The sequence below is a fragment of the Stenella coeruleoalba genome, assembly GCF_951394435.1.
Source record: "Stenella coeruleoalba genome assembly, chromosome: 3".
Taxonomy (NCBI): Eukaryota; Metazoa; Chordata; class Mammalia; order Artiodactyla; family Delphinidae; genus Stenella; species Stenella coeruleoalba.
In genome coordinates this window covers 132,162,983-132,180,537 of record NC_137148.1, presented here as the reverse complement: position 1 = coordinate 132,180,537, position 17,555 = coordinate 132,162,983, and the positions used below count along the sequence as shown (strand labels likewise).

Below are 17,555 nucleotides of genomic sequence, written 5' to 3'. Positions count from 1 at the left end.
ACAGTTAACCTTTGTCCCAAGACTGGCAGCCACTATCTCTCAACAGAGCTTCCCTGAGGGCAGATTTTCCTATTTGCTCCTCAAGTATTAGGATTCACTTTTTCTCAGCCCCCCGGTAGATCATTATACTCATCAACAGTATGAAGTCCAAGCTGTGAAATAATTTCAAATTTAATGCCCCCAAATATGCATGAGGGCTTGGCTGTCAACCCAGGAAAACTGGGAAAAAATGAACATTCCTCTGGCAATAGTCCTAATTTCCTTTTCTGAGATTCTTACAGTAGTGTTTTCTCCATCCCAGGGTTGGATGGTGGGGGAGTGGGGATGGGGTGCTTTTAGGAGTTCTTGTTCTCTTACTGTATCTTTCTGTTTTACAAAACCAGCCCAAGCTTCATGGTCCAGAGCAAGCTGGCCTGGCCATGGAATCAAAGGATTCTCAGAGGGAAGAGTGGTTAGAGATGAGATTTTATATCTTTACCTTGGCATTTGGTTTGGATATATGGAAATAGGTCACATGATATTTGGTAAAGGCCTTTCAAATCTGTCATTCATTAAACATGGCTTCCCTGGGTGCTTCCCTGTGCAAGACCCAGAACATATAAAAATGAGGAAGTCTTGACCTCTGTTCTTAAAGGGGTGGGACAGACAGGCTTGTGTAGAGCAAACAATTATCCAGTGAGCTTGGTTTTGGGATAGAAGTATGAAAAGGTGCCCTGGGGACCCAAAGAAGGGAGAGAAGGATTCTAACTTGGAAAGAAAGGCCGGGATGATTTCACTCAATGATCCTTGAATTGGTTCTTCATGGATGAGAACATCTCATTGAGCAGAGAAGAGTGAACAGGCAGGGAGAACAGCATGAGCAGAAATAGGGGGACTTATAATAGCACGAAATCTTTGGCGATTGTTTAAGAGTCTAGTTTAATCTAATGAAGACAGGAAGCTAGGAGTGGCCTAGGTTCTTAAAGGACTTGATTGATGGGCTGAAGAATTTAGATTTCGTTCCGGGGTCACACAGGCGCAGTCATGTTTTTGGAGTCGGGAATGGCATTTTCAGCTCTGTTTTAGGAAAAATTGCTCTGGCAAGAGTGTGGAAGATGTATTCGAGGGGAGTAAGCCTGGAGGCAGAGAGCCTCCTGCAATAACTCAGGCAAGAGGTGAGTGTCTCCACCAGGATGATGGCAGCAGTGACAGCAGCGAAGGGACAGAGTCAGAGCCATTTAGGACTTTGAACTGAGAGGACTTGGTGACTGGAGTAAGAAGGAAGGATGACTGATTCTCCGCACTTGGGAGATCAGCTCGATGTGATGGATTCACTGGTAGAGGAACCCCAGGAGGAAGAGTGAAATTTATTTGGGCGATCTTGACTTTGAAGTGCCCCTGGGAAATGTCTAACAGGCCGTTGGAAATGTGGGGCTGGGCGGACTTACGGATGCCTCGGTGGGGATTGGGTGTCTGATGATTGGCACCTCCTGTGATCCAAGAATCATTACTGTGCTGAATAAGGAGTTGCCCCTATACCAAAACTTTCATACGTACTATCTCATGAGGGAGAGTTCGGGCCTATCGATATAATATGACAGTTACTGAGTGCTTATTATAGGACAGGGCTGGGCTCCATGCTTTCAGTGCATTATCTCATCATGAGGCATCGTCCAGATCTGTGAGGAAGATTCTATTATTGCATTCGTTGTAAAGGAGAAGAAACAGGTTTGCAGAGGTTAAGACATTTGCCAGAGTTGGAACCCCAGGTCTCTTTACTCTTGAAAATTAGCTCTTAAACACTTGATTCTATTGTCTCATTAGCAGAGGGCATCATTGAAGCTCCTGTGGTATCGTCTGAAGATATTGTGGGAGAGGAAGGGTGGGATGAAGGCAGACACCCCACCTCCTTACAGGAACGACTCCATTGGGAGAGGGTGTAGTAGAGGCAGAAAAGCTGGCCCAGGCGGCCAGTTAGAGAGACAGCAGAGGTAGGAAGTGGTCCAGGAGACAAAGATTATGGGATGTGTACTTAAATATGAGGGAATTCTAAATACCGGTCAGATGTGGCATCTAGATAGGTGGCTGTGAACTGTGGCAGGAGGACCGCTAAGCGAACAGGGTGAGCATTGTGGATGGACACCCTGAAGTCCAGCGCTGAGCCATTGTGAGAGAATAAATGCTAGGCGTTCTTTCAAGGAGTTGGAGAGTGAATATTTAGAGGGGAGGCAGGGTAGAGGGAGGAGACTTGTACTGTTATAGGAGGAGGGGAGGCCATCAAAAATGGGAGAGGAAGGGTTTGGTCTAGAAATGGAGATAGGAGACAGGGGAGTTAGGTTGGCATCAATGAAGGTGAGAGAGCAATCAGACCTCATGCAGACCTCCCAGGGAGGTAGGAGACGACTGGGGAACCAAGACCTTGAACTCTGAGATCATCCAGTCTGTCTATGCCAGACCTGGCCATGGTCTGGAACCACAGAGAGCTTAGTCAAAGCGTAGGTGGCCCTACTCTATCCAAGACTTGCAGAATGAGGACCTCTGGGGTGGGTCCAAGAAACTGAAGCCCAGCCCTAGCCCCAAGAAGGCATTTAGGAATTGCTGGTGTGGTCGACTCTCCTTATTCTACACGGAAGGAAACTGAAGCACAGAAGCACAAAAAAATTTCAAAGAGACGAGGAAGTAAGTCCTACATAGGACTCTCTTCTGGGTCCCAAATCAGAGCTCTTTCCCCTGCGCTGCACTATTTCATTGAAGTCAAAGTTGAGTCCTGTCAGAACTTGACACTTCCTGGGTCCTCAGTTGATCAGGGGCATAAAGAATTTGTAGGAGGAGTTGCCATTCTCAGTGCAAGTTCAGCAGAAGGAGCAGAGGAAGGCAGGGGAATGAAGCAAAGCTCATTTTCACTCACAAATGCCGTTGTTAGGAGGAAAGAAATTGGATGCAGTCGATTTCAAAGTCAACATCTTTCGCGAGGCGGTAGCCTGTTTGTTTTATCTTTCATGCCCAGTGCTGTTCGCAGGCTGGAATCAGTTGGTAGGCTGGCAGTCTGGGGATGAAGGAAAAGGACAAAAAGTGGATTCTTATGATGCTTCTCACAATAGTCTTACATCTATCAACCGTACAAATGTTTTTTTTTTTTTTCCATTAAAGTTGGGATTGAATCTGTGTAATTCTAGTATCTAACAGCTCACCTTCAGAAAGGTCAACCAAATAAGACGAAAGAAAGTTGCCAGGCTTTAGGAGAGGCATGTCCATGGTAAGGTGAACAGAAAGTGAAAGTGAAGTAAGGTACCATCCACTGAAAATAGAACTCGGAGCTGGCCCTAAGATGGGTCCTCACTAACAGTTACCCAGGTGAGCTGGGTGACCACTCTGCAGACCAAAATGTCCCTCGGACACCAAGTCAGGTGCTGGAGACATCTCCAGTTTCACAGGAGGGTAGGATCAATAGATAAACCTCAGTGAGCTCTGTGATGAGGTGAGGTAGCTGTTCTCCCCACTACGAACAAGTCAATGAATAAAGGTACCAATGCCCTTTGGCAAGAACCTACCCACACTTGTGGACTATTGACTCCTGTGATGCCCAGAAGCAGAAGAGGGCAACAGAAGTGAAATTTGGAATCAGACATCATTGCTCTACCATTTACTAGCAATCAACACCAGCTTTGCAGCCTTGGGCAAGACACAAGACCTCTCTGGGCTTCAGTTTCCTCCCCTCTCAATAATTCCGCCCAAGTTTATTTACCTCATAGATTCATTTTGAAGTTCAAATGTGATAATAAATGTGAAAGTACTCTGTGCATTTCTAGCTGCTTCCATTATGCTTAACATTGTCATCAATAATAATAATTTTTAGAATGTCTTTTCAGAACCTGCACCCACCTAGGCAGTGGAGGGCTAGGATTCCATTCCAACAGGACCACTTCCCACTGTGCCATGAAATAGCATGGTCATGCAGCCTCCAGCACTGATCTTTTCAGAGCAAGTGTATGTGAGCTCTTGCTACACTTCCCAAAGGCCATAGAGCCCAGAGGATAAGAGCTTGGGCTCTACAGATAGGTAATCCTGCCTCTGAGGTTTGCTCTCTCCCTTGCTAGCTATGTCACTTGAGCCAGTTGCCTGACATCTCTAGGCCACAGGACTCCCGCTGTGAGATGAGGACAGTAATGGTACCTAGTGCAGAATGCTCTGAGATCAAACATGGAAAACACTTTGCACTGTGCTGGGCATCGAGTAAGTGCTTGGTACATGGTGTCCATTTATTATTGTTGTTGTTGATAATCCAGAGGTTCTTTGTGAAATGTGCACCTTGCCCCCTCCCTCAATTAAAACGTAGGGATTGGCTGGTGCGTGCAGAGCAGTGCTAGGCGTTGCCCCTCAGAGAGGAGTCCAGTGGGGAAGGATTAGGGATGAGGTCGTGTCTGTGCTTCACCGAGACGCGCAGAGATTGGCACGCGGGAGAAGTAGCCTGAGGTGGTGACTCTGAGCTCTCACAATGATGAGGACATTTGTGCTGCTGGGCATCCTTGAAGACAGTGGAAGGCTGAGACACTGTTTAGAACTGGGTGACTCTCAAACAATGGTGTTCTGAGTCTCTGGTTTCGTTCTGTTACCTCACCTGTGTAAGACGTGCAGTCATCGCATCATTCCTCCCCCTTTATGAACCACTTTGGGTGCCAACACAATTTACTCTCTGGTTCCTTTCAAAATTAAATGGACCCTACCCAATTTTGCTCTTGGGGCTAAGGAACACCTGATTCATGTATGTAATGCTCTCTTGATTGATTGATTGAAGTGCATCGTACTCTTTTTTTTTCTTTAAAAAACCTTTTTTTTTAATATATGATCCAATTTATTTTTATTTAATTTTATTTGTTTATTTATTTTTGGCTGTGTTGGGTCTTCGTTTCTGTGCGTGGGCTTTCTCTAGTTGCGGCGAGCGGGGGCCACTCTTCATCACGGTGCGCGGGCCTCTCACTGTCACAGCCTCTCTCGTTGCAGAGCACAGGCTCCAGATGCGCAGGCTCAGTAGTTGTGGCTCACGGGCCCAGTTGCTCTGCGGCATGTGGGATCTTCCCAGACCAGGGCTCGAACCCGTGTCCCCTGCATTGGCAGGCAGATTCTTAACCACTGCGCCACCAGGGAAGCCCCATCGTACTCTTTTTGATCGTTCCACATATCAAAAACATGCAGGGGTCTCCAAAATTTAAAGGAAGTATGTGAATTCAGTAAATGCCTGTTTCTATTTTCAAAAGGTATTTTGAAATTCCAGAACTGCGTTAGTGCTGCTAGGTGAGGTCAGGAAGTATGGGTTCTGGTCACTTCCTTTGTTACTTATTACTGTGAAACCTTGAGCAAATGAAACTGTCTCTCTAGATTTTAATTTTTCTCTTGATTAAAAAAAGGGCATCAGAGGAGATAATTCTGAATTCCTTTCAAATCTAAAACATTCAGACTTTTGGATCCTTTTGCTGTTCTTTGGATTTTTAAGACCATACCACAAGTAAGCCACAAGGGGACAGCATAAGCCGACTGCTACCTAGGAAAGGAAAGAAACTTCTCTGAAGGCTTGAAGTTCTGACTTTTAAAATTCTAGGTTGTGTTAAGATTGTATCATTGAATTGACTTATTTCAAAACTAAATTTGTTTTAGAAGTAGAGACCGATGAGTCCCAGTGTCTATGAATTCAGTGATGAGTCAACATATGTAATATGAGTTTTTAAATGTACCCACTGAGAAGATAGTGCTCTTATTTCCAGGTGATTTCTGGCCTGAAACCCATTGGTTAGAGAGTTCACGTTTTCAAATAGGATTTTAATATGCTCTTTCTCTTTTCTCTCAGAGAGGTTACCATCATGATTTTTTGAGTCATTCCGAGTTGAGCTGAGTTCAAATTTCCTTTTATTGTCTGTGTTACCCTGGATGAGTGATTTAAACTTTCAGCCTCAGTTTATACATCCGTAAAATGGGTTTTGTAAGCATTAAAGTGAAATAATTTACACGAAGTGCTCATCACTATGCCAGGCATGTGATAGATAGATAGAATCAGTAAACTGATTCTGAGAGGGAGGTTCTAGGAGTTTTGAAGCACATTTCTGTTAATGGGCTGGAAACGGGCAATATTCAAAACAGATTCTTAAAAGATTTTCTACCCTAAAAATTCAGTGCCATTCCAGAATTGCACAAAGCACATGGTTTTATTTGAGTAAGAGAATGAGGTCCAGTCCACTCCCTCATCACCCTAGGGTGTGAAGGTCTGAAGGTTTTCAAAATTGTACTCAGATAGAACACATTTAATTCCCTGCCTCCATGGGCATTGTTTCTGCATGTAGACTCACTTACCAGTAGTCAGCAAACGTTTTCTGTGAAGGGCCAGATAATACATCTTCAGGCCTTACAAGCCGTGCTGTCTCTGTTATAGCTACTCAACCCTGCCCTAACACTGCAGGAGCAGCCAGAGATAACACACATGCAAATGGTGTCTCTAGGCTTCAATAACACTGTACTGATGGACAATGAAATATAACGTCCCTGCAGTTTTTATGTGTTATGAGTTCTTCTGCTTCTTTTGATTTTTTCCCAACCATTTAAAAATCTAAAAAGGATTCTTGGCTCTGAGGCTGTGCAAAAACAGGCCAAGGCTGGATTTGGCCCCTAGGCTGTCATTTGCAGCCCTTGATCTATACCATCCAGATACTGGATGCGTTCCTTAGAAAGGGCAGATGTGAATTTTTTTGGATAGGTTTGTCTTCCTGAGTGTACACTGAACATTGCCCCCTACCCTACTAGATGAGAAGTCCTCTGAAGGGAAAGATGGTGTTTTCATGCCGTACTGTTAACATTTAAACTTTAGTTTTCATGTTATGAAATAAATAGATGCTCTTGTAAAATAAAAAGTTAAAACACTATAAAGTTGAAGTTCCTTGTATTCCAAACATTCCACCCAGCCCCCGCCCCAAATGATTGAGATGAAGAGATAATACTGTAACAGTTTGGGCTATATCCTCTCAGGTCATTTTTTGTTGTTAATAGCATAGTCACATCTATTATTATTTTTCATAAAAATGGTCAAATTGTTTACAAAATCATTCTCTCTATAGTCTTTTAAAACTTGCTTTAAAGTTCATTCAACATTTTTGTTCAACAAGTCTTTACTGCAAAGCTACTACGTGTCATGCATAGATTAGATTGAACTATATGAAATGGCTGATATTTAAACTAATTTTTAAAAACTTTCTATTTTGAAATAATTGTAGACTTCCACAAACTTGCAAAAATAGTACAGAGAGAGCTACACATTCCTCCAGCTTCCCTCAGTGGCAACATCTTACACTATAACCGTACATTATCAAAATGAAGAAATTTACATCAGTACAATACAATTAACTAGACTACAAATTCTACTTGGATTTCACCAGTTTTTATATGCACTCATTATATTAAAAAAAAAAAGTTTTTGACCTTTAAAAATGACTAATATATATATCCTGTTACATCATCATACCTCAGTACTCTTAGATCATGGGAGGTGCCTTTTTCTAATAGCACCACAAAACCCTTCTTTGGCTGTGGGTGAATGAGTTTCTAACAGCTATCTTCAAAGTTTCACTTAGAATGTCACTGTGGCCTTGCTTCAGAGAAATGACACACCCCTAACAGTTAGCCCTTGACTAAGTCATCCTGCAGAGTTTTCAGTAATTAACACATGATACATGGAATATTTTACAGTTAAAGTTTTCACATTTGAGAAAATTAGAAATCATACAAAAGTATTAATAAAAAAATTGAATTGCCTACAATATTTCCACTCAAAGTCAGGTGTATTTAGCCTGGATTTCTTTTTAGTTTTCTTTGGGGAACAAGAGGTATACATGTGTTTGTATATATATTTTGAAGTATTTACATATTCATTCCCTACACTAAGTACAGCTTTATATCCTTAAAAAAATTACTATGTAATGATAATTTTCTCAGGTCATTCAAATACTTTATAAAAAGTTATCCAGAGACATAAAGGTTAAAAAAGACATAGGCGATCAGTTGGTGAAATAGCAGCATTTTCAGATGAATAAACTGTGGCTCAGAGAGAGGAAATGTCTTGCCCAAGGTCACAGAGCCAGGAAGTCTCAGGGAAATACTTAGTGGTGGTAATGCATGAGGGAGGCCAACTGGCAGCCTCACTGTGATCTGAGGTCTGGGGTTAATTTTTTACAGAAATTCCATTTTTCAGAGTACCCATGTATACCCAGAACTCAAGAGCCTAAAATTAAACCAGCAAGCCAATTTACTAATTTACAGTGTGAACTCTAACTGCTAAGGGGTCCCTATTTTGGGTTTTTTTTTTTTTTAATGTAAATACATTCTCACCTTGTAGGAAAATCTGATATTCATCAGAAGCATTGATGAGTACGTGGACCTGGGAAAAGCATGGTTAATCTTAAGATTCTTTTGTTGTTGTTCTTGCAATTTAACTAATTTTTTTTAAGATAGATACTACACCTGCATGACAAAACTACAAAGCGTACAAAAAACTTTTAAATAGAAAGTCAATCTGCCTTTCATCCCATGTGCCCATCCCCAGAGCCACTGTTGTCTTGGAGGCTAGTGTCTCTGTGTTAGTTTTCTGTTGCTGTTATTACCTGAATAATTAAAATAAATAAATAATAAATTAATAAATAATAATAATAAATAAATAATAAATTAAAATAAATAAATTAAAATAAATAATAAATAAAAAATTACCTGAATGGTAGTGTCTTAAAATAGCACAGATTAATCTTATAGTTCTGGAGGTCAGAAGTCCTAAAATCAAGGGGTTGGTGGGGCTGTATTCCTTCCGAATTGTCTGGGGGGGAATCAATTTCCTTGCCTTTTCCAGCGTTTGCGTGTCACTTGCTTTCTTTGGTTTTCAGCCCATTACCTCCATCTTTAAGTCAGCAACATAGGATCTTCAAATCTCTCTTTCTCTCTGGCCTCTTCTTCCATCCTCACCTATCCCAGCTTTGACATTTTGGCCTCCCTCTTATAAGGATCCTTGTAATCACATTGGGCCACTGGGTAATGCAGGATAATTGTATTGGGCCACTGGGTAATGCAGGATAATCTTCCCATCTCAAGAGCCTTCACTTGATCACATTGCAAAGTCTCCTTTGCCATACATATACATATCACAAATTCTGAAGATTAGACACAGACACCTTTGGGTTTCGTTAATTTGTCTACCATAGTCTCCAAGTGACTCATTCTTCCTCTCCTGACCAGGCTAAAAATGTATTATTAGTGGTAAAACGCTTATTGGTAATTTGTTCAAATACACCTCCATACTAACATGTACATGTTGGAATATATCCCTCCCGAATAAATGTTGCAAGGATTCAATTTAATTAAATGTAAACAGAAGCTCTCGTTTTCCCCACTCCCAGTGGATGGCCTTGCACAGTCCAGGTGAGCGCTGAGCCCTCTCTGGAGACCACGGCTCTGGACCATCACTTTTCTAGATTCAATGCAAATCATTATACCCATTTAGTCATCTTATATGTGCTCAGCACCCATTTCCTTTTTCTTTCTTAGGCTGGTTTCCTCCATGGAAGGCCACTCTCGTTCTTCATATGTCAATTTCCTTTAATACCTATATCTGTTTCCCAGGGCTGCGGTAACAATGATCACAAATGAGGTGGCTTAAAACAACAGAAAGTTATTCTCTCACGGTTCTGGAGGCTAGCAGTCTGAGATCCAGGTATCAGCACAGCCTTACTCTCTCTGAAGGCTCTAGAGGAGAATATTTCCTCGCCTCTTCCAGCTTCTGGTGCCGCAGGGATTCCTTGATTTATGGCAACGTCACTCTCGTCTCTGCCTGCGTGTTCACATGACCTTCTCTGTGTGTGGCTCTGTGTGTCCTCTTCTCTTCCTGTAAAGGTACCGGCCATTGGATTTAGGGCCTATCCTAAATCTAGGATGATTTCATCTTAAGATCCTTAACTAATTACATCTGTAAAGACCCTATTTCTAAATAAGGTTGCAATCTGAGGTTCTACTTGGACATGATTTGCGGGGGGTGGGCGTGGGGACAATATTCAACCCACTACAATTCCTCTCTCACAGAATTGCTTTTCTTGCAAGTTCTGGGAGGCTCTGCCTCTGCCTGAACGTGCTCGTGGCAGCGTTCAGGGCCTTGAGAATGTAATGGCCAGCAGAACACAGAGGACACGAAAACCAATAGCCTGGACTTGTCTAACTCCTATCCCCCAGCCGCAGGCATTGCTACTTTTCACAAGGAAGAAAAGCCAACCACCAGTGTGTACTTCTTGTTGCTCTTTGGTGTATAACACTGCAGCCCTATGAGTACTTCCATTTGGGCTTCTGGCATTTTCAGAAGGGAGAAGGAGAAGAAGGAGAAGAAAAAGTCCTGTCTGGTATCACTCGGTAGTGTTTGTGTTTGCAAAATGTGTCTCCCTTTAGACACCTCCAATTTAAAATACAGATTAGCTCTGACAAAAATGACCCAGGCTGGCTTTTCTCTTTGATGGTTTCAATTTCAGGCTTACCCATCACAAATGATTTCAGCGGGATTTTGACAGAACAGGGTAGGAATTTTGAATACTTACATGCAGTTTCCAGCTCTAGGGGATAATAGCTGAGAGAAAAACAACATTAACTAAGATGTAGGATATGAAAACATGCTGAATATCCCCCTCTGAGTTTTATGCTCCTAGGCATTCAACAAGTCACTTTCCCTGTAGAACAAATAAGCTGTCTTGTACCAAACTATGAACCTTACAAAACCTGTCACGTTTCTCCTTTTGCCTTGAGTGCAGAGAAGCTTGGGGGAAACAGCGATCAATTTCAATAATTATTACCCTATTTGTTCCATTCGGGCCTCCTCTGTGTGTGGCTTTGTGTTCTGCTTCTACGGGAAGGTTTTATTGCACATACGACTTTGCATCCCTCCTGGACATTCTCCCCTGCCCTGGCCCCGGGACATTGCTCTCACTCACTGCCCCCTGCCCTGTTTCTTCTTCCTTCTCCTCCACCTCCTCTCCCTACCTTTTTTTTTTTTTTTTTTTTGCGGTACGCGGGCCTCTCACTGTGTGGCCCCTCCCGATGCGGAGCACAGGCTCGCGACGCACAGGCTCAGCGGCCATGGCTCACAGGCCCAGGCGCTCCGCGGCATGTGGGATCTTCCCAGACAGGGGCCCAAACCCGTGTCCCCCGTATCGGCAGGCGGACTCTCAACCACTGCGCCACCAGGGAAGCCCCTCCTCTGCCTACCTTTTAAGTGCTAGGATTTCTCAGGATTCATGCTCCCCTGTTTCTCTGAACATGTAGCCGTTGGGTTTCTTTTACACTCTGAGGTTTTTATCTGCTGCCTGGATCCTGATGTCTCCTAAATCAGTATCTCCAGCTCCAACCTTTTCCCGACTTTGATTCAGATTCAAATCAGTCAACTGCTTATTATGCAAATAGCGTTTGCAGTGTCCCTCTGGTGGCTTACACTCAGCGACTCTAAATCTGAGCTCCTTGCCTTTCGCCCACTGCCTTGCTGCTGCTTCTCTTCCCGATCCTAGGGGACAGTTCAGGCAATGGCCCACTTTCTCAAGGAGGAAACTTCGACTCAGCTCTTTCCCACCCCCCATTCAATGTCCGTATCCTCTTGATCTCCCTCCTAAGCATTTCTGGAATCTGTCTCTCTCCCTTCCCTACTAGCTCTGAATTTCAGACCTGGAATCAGGTAGATAGTAATCTCTTGGCTGTTCTCTTATCCTCCTAACTGGATCATAACCTGCTTGAAACGTTTCTGTGGTTTCCCACTGCTTACAGAACTAAAGGGAGACTTAGCAGCATGAAACAGAAAGCCTTCCGTGACTGGTTCCTGCCCATCTCCATGCCATCCCCTGCCACCCCCGACTTCTCATTTGACACCTGCACAGACGCTTGCCAGTTGCACGGGAACCATCCTGCTTCATGTTTCCGTAGCTTTGCTGATGTTCTACCTAAAATGCCTTTACCATCTTGCTTTGTTAATTGTTACACAACCTTAACTCAGTTCAGGTGTTAACTCATTCAACAAACATTTATTGAGCACCAAGTATGTGTCAGGCAGTGTTGGAGTCCCACTGTTGAGCGGGCACAGAGGGACAGTGTCTTCACGGAGCTTAATTCTGATAGCACTCACTGAACTACCATGGGGCTAAGTGCCTCTCCCTCTGCCCACCCTCCCCAGCGGCCTGTCCATCCTGCATCCTTACCTTTGGCCCGTTAGGCTGAAATAAGCTTCTGGTCTCCCTCCTCTAGTGTACTGTAAATTTCATGAGGGTGGGACCATGCCATATTCATCTCTGCATTCTTGGTGCCCAGAACCGTGCTTAGTACTTGGTAGATTCTCAGTATGGTTCCCTTGTTGAACTCAGCTATCAGTTATAAATCCATAACTCCGTGTCTCAGCTTAAATTTCACATTTTCAAGGATGTGACCCTCTAGAACCGGTCAGCCATCCTTATGATGTACCTCTGACACCTTATACTATTTCTTCCCAGAATTTTGCACAATTGCTTTTTTACAACTATTTACATTCCTTGTTTAAATTGGGTTTTCTGTACTAAGTTGTAAACTCCATCGAGAAGGTCGATGGTACAGCTAGAATAGTGCATGGCCTATAATAAATGCTTAATAAATATTTGTTGACTGATAGACTGACAGGTTTTCTTGCTGGAGAAAAGTCCTGAATGCATTACTGGGGCTTAAAGAAAATTTAGATTCAATTGCCTCCTGGCCTAATGCCTCACTCTACCCATCTATAAAATGGAGATGCTCCTGTGGGATAATACTGGACAGCAGATGAGCTTTAGATAAAAACATACCAAAACAAACGTGCATAAATAAATTACGCAAAAGAAGGAAAGTTGGGATTGAAAGATTAAACACATCAACTGAAGGGTCTATTTCAGGGTGTTGCATTTTATTCTCCCACAGGAAATATAAACATTATCTTCTCTTTCTCCTTCCCAGCATCTGAGACGCCATTTCTTGTGCAAAATGGATTTGAATCAGAACAGGTAAAAATTTTTGTGAAGTATTTTGAAGTATATAACCTACAGTTTTAAAATCCACAATAAAGTTTTGTGGAAATGGACTGGGAGATCAGATCTATCTAAGGGCAAAATACATTGCAACTGTTATGAAACAGTGAAGGAATTCGTAGACTTGTACTCTTGGCAGAAATAATGTTGATATCGTTACTTCTATATGTACAGACGCTTTGAAAAGAAAAAAGAAGTATAAACAAAAAACATTGAAATTATTCTGTGGTCCCTCTGCTGCCCCAGAATGAGTGACATTCTGCAGAATCAACACCTGTCACCAGCGTTCCTCTTATTTTCTGAGCTTATCCTTCATTCATTTGTATTATTGTGAAAATGACTCAAGCTGCTTCATGTAAAACCTTCAGGTAGTATAGACAACCTATAAGGGAAACGTGAAGGTCCCATTCATTCTTCCTTCTTCCCCTTCTCTCTCCTCAGAGAGAGATTATTGCCCTGCCTCTGCTGCCTTGTAAGAGAAGGGACAGGAAGCTGAGGGGATGGAGCCTGGCCTGGCCAATGGGAGATGGTGTAGCCCCCAGGGAACTAGATGCTGCCCGTAGAGCGGTGATTCTCAGACTGTTTGGTGTCAGGACCCCTTTATATTCATAAAAATTAAAACTGAGAAGTTAAAAACAATGTGAATTCATTTAAGAAAGTATAACAAACCCATTACATGTTAACATAAATAATACTTTATGAAAAATACCTACATTTTCCTGAATGAAAAAATACTAGGGAGAAAAGTGGCATTGGTTTACATTTTTGCAAGTCTCGTTAATGTCTGGCTCAATAGGAGATAGAGGTTCTCGTATCTTGCATATTATGTTATCAGAGCACTGAGACCTTCACATCACATGTCACATAACTGTAACCTCTGGCAAACTTCACTGTACGTCTCATGAAAGAATGACAGTAAAAATGGCAAATAATGTGTCCTGAAAATCATTTTGATCTCATGCGGGGGTCCCCTGGCTACACTTTGAGAACCACGACTGCAGAAAATTTGATATTGAGTTTCACCTTCTCTTTCACCTTATTGCCTCTAGAAGTCTAAGTCAGCCAGGAAAAGAACTAACACACAGGTGTAGGTAGAGCTGAAAGGATTTAGGCAATGGCCGGTAAAGAGATCTGACAGTGGAGGGCACAGCTTACAGGACAGTTATTTTTTTAATCTTCACACCCCACAACCCAACTGCCTGGTGTTTAAGACTTAGGAAAATTTGAGGGAAGGGTCTGGGTAAAATGTTTCAGATTTTCCACTTTTTTTTTTTTTTAAGTCTAATTAATAAGGCTGGCTTTGTTTTGATCTTGAGACACATTGGGCAAAAGGTGGTGAGCTGCAGTGAAGCTGCCGGTCACTGGATGGTGTGCTAGTGATGGGAAACTCACAGGAGGATGCTGTTCGGAAATGAGTGACCCAATCGCCTTCCCTGTGTCTCACCAGATAAAAATGACCAACAACTACAACCTGCTCATGATCATTGCTCCCTCCCTGGGAGTTGTGCTGTTGGCATTGCTTCTGGCATATTTCCTTCGAGGTAAGGAGGGCAGGACCAGGTGGGATGAAGCCCTTCAGAGCTTTGGAAACTCCAGGGGGATCTGGGAGTGGATGGATTCTGCTTTCTGCCTGTTTTCCCCATTCCTTAGAGTCCCACTGCTATGATTGCCCTCATCATCCCTGTCAAGGAGGTTAGAGGTAAACTCATTCTCCCCAAGATGCTAAAGGCTTTGAGCATCATGCCCCTGATAGAGTTTACATTTTGGGAAAGAAAAGCACCTTTATTTATTGGACACTTATTCTGTGCCAGTCCTGTTGCTATATTCTTGACATATCTAACTCATTTCATGCTCCTGACTGCCTTAAGTGGGAAGTACTATTCTTATCACTGTCTTGGGGTGGAGGAAACCCTGACCCAGCCTCTTCCTCTGGCTAGGAATGCCCCAGGAAGAGAGCCGTGAATCACCCCGGTCTTCTTATTTGTTCCCTTAAAGTAAAACTTCTTAACCTAGGGTCCACAGATGGACCTCAGGGGACCAGTGAATCCCTTAAAATCGTGTGGAAAAGCACTTGTACATTCATATCTGCATTTTTCAGAGGACAGGGTCCGTAGCTGTCATTAGATTCTTGAGCTGGCCCATGACCTTGTGGCTGCCCTCCCCTGCTTTCAAAGAAAAAAAAAAGTTTTAAAACATTGCAAAAAGAAATCGTGAACCGGGGTTTATAGTTTTCATGCCAAGTATAGGCACGTAGCACCTGGTCCTGTAAAAATGGGGAAAAAATTGTTCTGTAGTCATTAACAGAAACTGGTAGTAAGTGAGGAGCTCTGACTAGTAGTAACCATCTCAGCCTGTTTGAGCAACAACAGGGAAACTCGTGTGTCTCCACATCTATCCCTAGTGAGCACTACAAAAGGAAGTGTAGAGCTTAGTGGAAGTTTGTCATTAACCTTCATACAAAGGCATGTTACAGTTTGGGAAATTATGGGTGCATGTCCTAAGGAAGTGTTTTAAAACCCAAGTGAGTACTTGAATTCAAATAACTCAAGAATAAAGCAGCTTAGGGAATTCCCTTGCCCTCCAGTCGCCCTCCCTTTCACTGCCGGGGCCTGGGTTCAATCCCTGGTTGGGGAACTAAGATTCCTCAAGCCTCATAGCCTGGCCAAAAACAAAACAACAACAAAAAAATAAGAATAAAGCAGCTTAACGCCATTGCCCACAATGTTGGAACAACTCTGTGATTGATGAGCAGTAACTAGGGGCCTAAAGAAGCAATCATCTGATCTGGGGAAAGGAGTGGCTTTCTCTACCAAATCCAGTTCCTAAGTTCCCACCTTTGGACCACCTCTGCTCTTCATAATGTTGCTCTGTCCTTCCCCCAGCATTTCACATAAGCACAGCTACTCTGCTTCTAACCTGGCCTTGTCTTTTCAGGGAAAGTCATGAAAACCAATTGTGTCCAGAAACACACCAGGTAATTCATCTTGCATGACTGACTGTTGTAATGATTGTACAAGCTGTTACAAATGATTAGATACTACTCAGTGGTTTAATGACTTGTGTTTGTATTCGGATTAAATACACGGTTGGAGAAATGTGGCATTAGAGGTGGAAAAGATGTGGGGATTCAGCTCACGTTAACCTCTGTCTTGGTTAACACTGTGATATTTGTCCAAAATGCAAATACAGTGGCAGGTTGCATTAACAGAAGTATGACATGCAAAAGAAAGAAGGTGATATGTCATTCTACCCATTAGTTGTTCCACTCTGGGTGACTCACTTTAAAAGGTCATTGTTAAACTGGAGTTCACTGAGAGGAGAGTTGGCAGTATGGAAAATGAAAAAGCATGTATAGTATCATTCCTGGGATTTAATTCCTCTGGCAAATTAGACCATGGGAGCAGGTTTTTGTTTTGTTTTTTAAATAATTTGAAGAGTCTTTGGAAAGGGATTTTGGATATCTGTCCTGTTAAATAGCTTTTTGGTAAAGAAATGAAAAGATTTGGTGTAAACTGTGATGAAGACCTTGCTTTCACCTAATAATTGCATCAATACCACAATATCTATATTAACAAGTAAATTTTAACAAGTAGGGAAACTAAAGGTTAGCAAGGTAACTTTTCAAAGTCATACTTGGAGATCCTCTTGGTAAATTTAGATCATGATTTTATACTTTGCTAATACAGAAACTTTAAATCCCCTTATTATAATAGATTGGCAAAAGCCCTTTATCCCCTGTGGCCTCAGTTTTCCCATCTGTGAAATGTGAGGCTTGGACTGGACTCTGGACTGGACTGGACTCTGAGCCCTTTTAACTCTAACAGCCCTTGATTAGGTGTTTTATAATCTACCAGCATCCATTCATTCCTGGTCTTGGTGTTTCTCATCATCAGCCTCTCTTGTCTCTTTACAGGCTAGACAGTGCTGGAGAAGGTAAAAATGTACTCGACGAAAGAGAAACTGAAGATGGTCTTTTCACACTCTAAAGTGCCCCTTTCTCTTAGGATTGAGGATGAGGATATGATGTGTGAATTATCAAAATAAGTCTTAGAATGTTTTTTTTTAAACCGTCTGTTGCCTTGGTGTCACTGATCCAGTCTTGCCTTAGTTTCACAAGTGAAAGTTACCTTAGAGACCACACCTTCTCATAGTTTAATCTCTGTAGCATCACTGCTAAGTGATCTTCCACAGTATAATTGAACACCTTCAGTGATGGTGAACTCACTATCACACCCAAGGAAGTCCATTCAATCTCAGGGCACTTCTGAGACTTCGAAATATTTAGAACAAAGTCTGTGTCCAGATAGCATCTGCCTGCTGGTCCTAGTTGAACTTGTGCTTACACAGAACAGGTCTAAACTCTCTTCAACCTGGTAGCAGTGCTCCAGATACTGAAAGGAGAACCTCATGTTTCTCTAAATTGCCTTGTTTCTGGAACATGATTTCTGGTCCCTTCCCTACCCTAGTTGCCTTTGCCTTGCATGCATTTGTATCTCTCCT

The 17,555-nt window shown here is 42.6% G+C and overlaps 1 protein-coding gene across 1 annotated transcript in view; it reads left to right on the top strand.

The window, feature by feature from the left end:
* Positions 1–17,073, top strand: part of TIMD4 (T cell immunoglobulin and mucin domain containing 4) — a gene marked incomplete at its 5' end in the record, with an annotated part of 33,719 nt that extends 16,646 nt beyond the window's left edge. The window contains 4 exons of the mRNA XM_079916682.1: positions 12,985–13,031; positions 14,503–14,596; positions 15,990–16,029; positions 16,969–17,073. Of these exons, the coding sequence (XP_079772808.1) occupies positions 12,985–13,031; positions 14,503–14,596; positions 15,990–16,029; positions 16,969–17,041 (254 nt within the window). The 3' untranslated portion in view covers positions 17,042–17,073. The remainder of the gene's footprint in view (positions 1–12,984; positions 13,032–14,502; positions 14,597–15,989; positions 16,030–16,968) is intronic.
* Between the last annotated feature and the right edge of the window lie 482 nt (positions 17,074–17,555).